Source organism: Nicotiana attenuata, chromosome 2 (genome assembly GCF_001879085.1).
Source record: "Nicotiana attenuata strain UT chromosome 2, NIATTr2, whole genome shotgun sequence".
Taxonomy (NCBI): domain Eukaryota; kingdom Viridiplantae; phylum Streptophyta; class Magnoliopsida; order Solanales; family Solanaceae; genus Nicotiana; species Nicotiana attenuata.
Genome location: NC_031990.1, coordinates 9,451,757 through 9,458,090, shown reverse-complemented (window position 1 = coordinate 9,458,090; position 6,334 = coordinate 9,451,757). Strand labels below are relative to the sequence as shown.

The following is a 6,334-nucleotide window of genomic DNA, read 5'->3' as shown; positions in this document are numbered from 1 at the left end:
GCAGCAAAAGATATTGACAACTCAAATAAAAGAGAAGGTGGAGGGTCAGCGGCTGGATAGTGAAGTAAGCTAATATTGAAAACTAAAATCATATGGTAATGTTAATATATTACAACAACAACAAACCTAGTGAGCATATGGTAATGCATTGAATACAGGTTTTTTTCTTTTTTAAGAAAACAATAAAATCAAAGTAAGATCTTTTGATTAAGGGCACGTTTGGCCATAAGAAAATTTTTAGTTTTTCTCCGGAGAATTTTCACTTTTTTCGGAATCGGTGTTTGGCCATGAAAACTTCAAATCAATGTTTTAAAAGGCGTTTTCGAGGCAAGGCGCACCAATTTGCCCCGAGGTGATTGTATGGGGCGAAAGTCTCAAGAGGTGTACGCCCGGGCGTTTGAGGCGCATTTTTTTAGTGAGGAATGAGCCCCAGAGGCTTTTTCAAATTAAAACAATTTGTTGAATAAGTCTTTCATATAATACCTAAATTCTCAAAAGTTAGCTTGATAATTACTCAAAAGTTTTACAAAGGAACAGAAGTTTTATTAAATTTAAAAGTCAAGACCTTTTTTATTGAATGAAGCTCTGATTCATAGTCTTTCCCAATTCTTTATCTTGTCCGCTAGTCTGTTAATATCTCCTAAAAGCAATTTTTTTTTACAAATACAAAGAGAACTCTATTCTCCTTCATAGCAGCAAGTTTAAAGTTCAAATTGCAGGTTAGTCATCCTTTTTGTTCCTCCAGGTAGAAAACTTTATTATTTTCGACTCAAGTTACTTGTGCTTCTAAGTAGCGTATAATAGATATTTTTGACTAGTTTTTTGTGCAGATGGAGCACATCTATATATATTTCATATATTTATCGTTTTCCTCAATTTTTATGCAAATTTACCTGTTTATAAATATTTACTGTAGTTATAGTACTTTCTAAAATATTAAAAATTAAATACCTATGGGGTTTACGCCTCGTGCCTCGGGGCTTACGCCTCGCTGAGGCATATGTAAAACGCTTCGCCTTAGGCCCACGCCTTTTAAACATGGCTTCAAATTTCACTTGAAGTTGAATTTTTGAATTTTTCGAAAATTTAAAAAATTCCAAAAAAAGCTGTTTTTCAAAAATTTCACTTCAAATCACTCATAAAAATTCAAAAATAACTCAAAATGTATTTATGTCATTTTCAAATACCCTTTTCAATTAAAAAAATTTCAAATACCCTTTTCAATTAAAAAAAATTATTTTTTCCCGCAATTTCATAATTCTTATGTCCAAACGCCCACTAAGAATATGTATTCTTGATGTCATACAAAAACTCGTGGATTACGGGGTACGTATTGCCAAGAGGTAATATCATTTGTTAATTAGGACTTAGGAGTAGTAATTAGGATTGATAATCAAAATTGGTTGCGTAAATCACGGTGTGGATCAGTGAATTGGTGAGAGATTCCGTTCCGTCATAATCATGTTCTTTTACTTTTTTGACTAATAAAGTATTTTGCGTTAGAAATGAGCAAAAGAATTATATCAACATGGACTTCTCTCATATGTATAACTGGTTCCCATGAAAAGTACTGAAATAGTCTACCAAAGTTATTTTACTAGTAATTATTAGGGACCTCCCTTCACGTTTTTGTAGGAATTTACTTACTTAAAGAAGATATTGAAAAAATATTAATAAATCAAAAGAGTATAATCTTAGGGAGGAAAAATCAGTCCAGATATTATTTTTTTCTATTAATCATAAGTATAGTAAAATTGTCCCCCAAATTGTTTGGAACGTCTCGGAGAGTCAGTGGCACATGATTTGAGACACGACAGAAAATAGATTCGCCTTTTTACTCTTCTCCACTTAAATGCTCGATTTTAACATGATTCGAACCTGCATTGTGCACCTAACTCATACGTCAAGCGTTGCGCTCTTGCCACTAATAATGCTCGTAGATTATTAGTACGTTTAGTATCAATATTTTGTTATTTCTATGTAGAGTAACGAATGGTGAACGTGGAAATTTCCTTGCTAGCTCGTTTTCCCTTTGCCAATAATACTAAGTAAAAAAGCTTCGACAAAGAAAAGCATTGCGTGGTATTAGCTTTCGTGTTGGAGTATTTCTTTGAAACAAATGCAGTGTGAATAATATATTTGCAGTCAATGTTTTACACCAAGAGAAAATGATCTATGAAAAAAGATTTGAAAATAAATTACTCAATTTAAAAGAGGTTAAAAATAATTCAAATGTGAGATGTTTATTTATTAATCTGGAGCCTTCCGATTTTCGAATGTGTACTTTCTAGCTCTCTTTAGGTTTTTGGGGCGCGTTATTTTTAATTTGCATGAGAAAAATATTACTCATCAATTTCAAAATTGACAACAATAAGTCAATAAAGTATAGGTTCATGGGAAAAAAAAAAAGAATACCAGAATGTTGACTTTAATTAGTCTAATAATGTGAACACCAAATATAAGAACTAATAACTAATTAAAAGTGTGAATACTTGACTAAAGTTTAGCTGAAATCCAGTAATTTGGAAAGAGGAAGGACCTAACTTCCCAATGTTCAAACTTTTCTTGGTAAGTTACTCAAAATAAAAAATGTTGAGTTTTATCATATTTTCTGTGAAATTTCTTCCCTTTTTCTGATAAACAAAGTAATTTACGTGCCTTGAAGTGAACAAGTATGAACAACGTAGTAACCGAAAATTTAACCTATTATTTTCAGAACAGTCAAGTAAAAGAAGTCACACAATCTTATCAAAGAAGCAGCACTTCATCCAGCTTAATGCAGAAAGTAAAGCAAATGGATATATCTTTGCAACGGTGAGAAATATATGGCTTTTATTTGATTTCTTTTTAATTTTCCACACATTTTCTAGCATAAATATAGTAAAAGTTGGCCATGCAGATTGGATTACACGATGGTTTTCTGTGACATCCAAGGCAAATCCCATATCATCAAATACTGAGAGAAGTGTTAGATATATTACAGAGCACATTAGACTCTAGTGATGTGCACGTTAGATTCAAAACGGACAATATCACTAATGAATTGAGCTGCTATACTCTGCTAGGAGATTAGGCTGTGATAAATTCCCACTTGTCCTCATGCATAAGGACTGCAACTTGTTACTGCAGTGCTCCTTGATTGAGAGATCATACTTACACTGATATTTTCAAGAAAATGCCAGTGGAGAAGTCATACTTACACTTTTCCCTTCCAGAAAATGAATCAAGGGATGTGAATACATTGAGACAAACCTGTGGGCTGTTGCCAGAAAAGCATCGAGACTTTTTCTTCTCTCAAAGAGATAGTAAAACAATTTCATATTTACAATTTCAATGAATGATTGGTTTCCTCTTGCATACTTGCTCCTACCACCAGATATATAGCATCAGACCATGTCATTACTACTATGGGAATGAAGAAGGATCTGAGTAAATAACTAAGGTTTCTAATATTTAGAAGCCAAAAATAATTATTATACAGACTCTTTGGCAGAAGCTAATGCAGCTTCAATTCACTCACAAATCTATGGAAAACATCACAAGCAGAAGGCTAGCATAAGAGAAAACAAAGTGCAATTATCCACATATCAAAATGTCTCACTTTATACAGAGTTGATAAATTTTCGTCACACCATAATGTGACAAACAGAAATTGATCAATTAGTAACAAATACAGGTCAAATGACTCAGTGGCTCACTCAAAAACAGACTAAATAGATACACTGAATCATGGAGCAATGAGATTAACTTATTTTCTCAAGCTCCCTTTCTTAGATTTTATCACACTCTAAATAGAATCGTGTAATATTCACGGTCAGATAAGAATGAAAGAAGCAATTAATATATCTTTCGTTGATAGAACACCAGTCAAGGCTGCTGAGATTTTCTAAGGTGCTCCAACAATGAAGTAGCCTTCCTCTTTGCCCTCTCCGTGCCACTATTAGCAAGCTCCGAAAGAGGTATAAGTGCACCGAGCCTACGAAGGCAAGATAAATTCTCAGGATCTCTCTTGCACAAGGAGAGTAAGATAGCAGCCGCATTCTCTTTATTACGAGGTAGACCTGTCCTTAGTAGATCTATCAGTACAGGGATTGTGCTCGCTTTTGCTATGGCAGCCTTGGCTTCTTGGTGGCTGGCAAGAACGGAAAGAATGGTCAAAGCTTCATCAACCATGCAATTGCTTGAATCTGTCAGCATCTTTAATAATGCTGGTATAATCCCTGCCCGAACCGCCCTACCCTTGTTTCCTTGATATATGCATAAGTTAAACAATGCTGTTGCAGCATCTTTCTTCCCTCTAGTGCTTCCAGTCCGAAGCAATTCGACCAGAGCTGGTATGGCCCCCGATGCGCCTATTATTATTTTATTCTCATCTCCAAGTGACAAACTAAAGATGGTTGCTGCTGCATTTTCTTTTGCTTCCATGCTTCCAGCTCTGAGAACTTGAACGATAGAAGGAACAGCACCGGCAAGCATTATAAGCCCCTTGTTGCTATCAAATATAGAGAGGTTAAGAATAGAAGTGACGGCATTATCTTGAATTTGACTGTCTTCAGATGTCAACAAGTTAACCAACACGGGGATTGCACCAGCTTCAGCAAGCAAAATTCTGTTGTCTGTGCTTCTTTTGGATAGCGACCGTATCTCCGCTACTGCAGCCCTCCGATCCTCGGTGGACCTGCTTGAAAGCTTGCGTACAATTGCATCAATAGCTGCTATATCCCCACTAACATCACGAAATGATCCATCACTTCTCTTTATTCTCGCAAATGCTAATGCAGTTGGTTGCTCCATATTGTTCATTGCACACCAATCAGAAATGAGACTTCGCAAAGCAATATTTGGTGTCAGTGTAAGATCTTGGAGCAACTGCTGAGTTTTTGGGCATCTTGTGTTGCCTCCATCTATCCATCTTTGTATGAAAGATCTCTCATAAGTCTGTGGGAATAAGAAAAGTGTACATTAAGCATACTACATTTGAAGATTTTCCACCCAAAAAGAGAATTCCTAGAATTGTTCCATCAAAAAGACAAAACGAAACACACACATGAAGTCAAATGCCAAATGCAACAGAATCATGGACACGGTACCTGTCCTGTGGCCACAATTACAGGATCCCTCATGAGTTCAAGGGATATAGGACAGAGATACTCTTCAGGAATTATAGGAGAATTTGTCTTCTTACTTTCCACGAGATTCTTTCGGGGTGAATCATCTTCGCTGGCCGAACCAGGAACTTTTGGAAAAGCAACCTCAGACAATTTGGATGAATTCCTTAGTTTTTCTGGTTCCTGAACTATCTGACTGCAATCATTGCCATTTGGACCACTACGTAAAGGAACACCTCCAAGTTTTGGCCTAACTTCGTGATCAATAATGCCAGTATTCTCTACATGTAAACTTCCAACTCCCCTACTGGCCGAGTGAAGCGGATCAATCTCCTTATCTAATGGTTGAGACAATGCTCGAGATAACAAATTTGAAGTCACAGGTCCACCATACCTCTCTTTGGCTCGTTTCAACTGTGTTCTGACCAATTCAACCTGGAAAAGAAGAAATATTAGGGGAAGAATCCAATGGAGAAAATACATAAGCAAGAAAAAGTAAAAGCTCAAAACTAACCTGTTCTTGTACTTCTTCTGATATGTCGAACTGGTCATATGGTAAGCTCCCCAGGGATTTCTCCAATTTCCATGTCACACATTGAAATTGAAAAACAATCTTCTTCCTTGCCGCGTCCTTAAATCAAGAAACAAAAGAGCTTCAGTGAACTGTTGGAAATTGAAGATCTCAATTAGGAGAGGTTCTTTTTACCAAAATCCACTGCTTTCTGTGAGTAATACTAAAGATCTGGTTTATATCGACATATTGGAGGCACAAACCGGAAATATAGCTAACATTAGCTACTAATGAATAAAACCAGCTTCTTGCAAGAGAATATCTTCGATACAAGGGCATTAGCAGTGTAATCCCACAAAATTTTGACCTTGACGTCCTGACTTTTAGAGCCAATGGGCAATGGCAATAGCTTCATATGATTATTAACATCGCGCACCATTTTCAATTTCAGTAGTGAATGATTATTTTTGGATCATCTCTAATTCACTTTAACTAGCATTAAGATAGTATCAAATGTTATCATTTTTGCATAATATGGGAAGAAATGACCTAATGCCAAAACTTATGCACCTTCAATCACAGAACAACCGAACAAGGAGAACAAATGATCAACACATCACAGAAACAACAACAAGTACATTGCTTTATTTCACAATTGTCAACTAAAAACTTAGGAAATGCAAAATTCACAAGTCAAATTTACCCCCCCCCCCCA

The 6,334-nt window shown here is 35.8% G+C and overlaps 1 protein-coding gene across 1 annotated transcript in view; it reads right to left on the bottom strand.

Annotated features, from left to right (window-relative positions):
- LOC109244024 (U-box domain-containing protein 11-like) overlaps nt 3,557-6,334 on the bottom strand; it is a 3,299-nt gene continuing 521 nt past the window's right edge. Inside the window, exons 2-4 of the mRNA XM_019411052.1 lie at nt 5,623-5,739; nt 5,091-5,543; nt 3,557-4,938 (exon numbers count right to left, since the gene is read on the bottom strand). Of these exons, the coding sequence (XP_019266597.1) occupies nt 3,868-4,938; nt 5,091-5,543; nt 5,623-5,739 (1,641 nt within the window). The 3' untranslated portion in view covers nt 3,557-3,867. The remainder of the gene's footprint in view (nt 4,939-5,090; nt 5,544-5,622; nt 5,740-6,334) is intronic.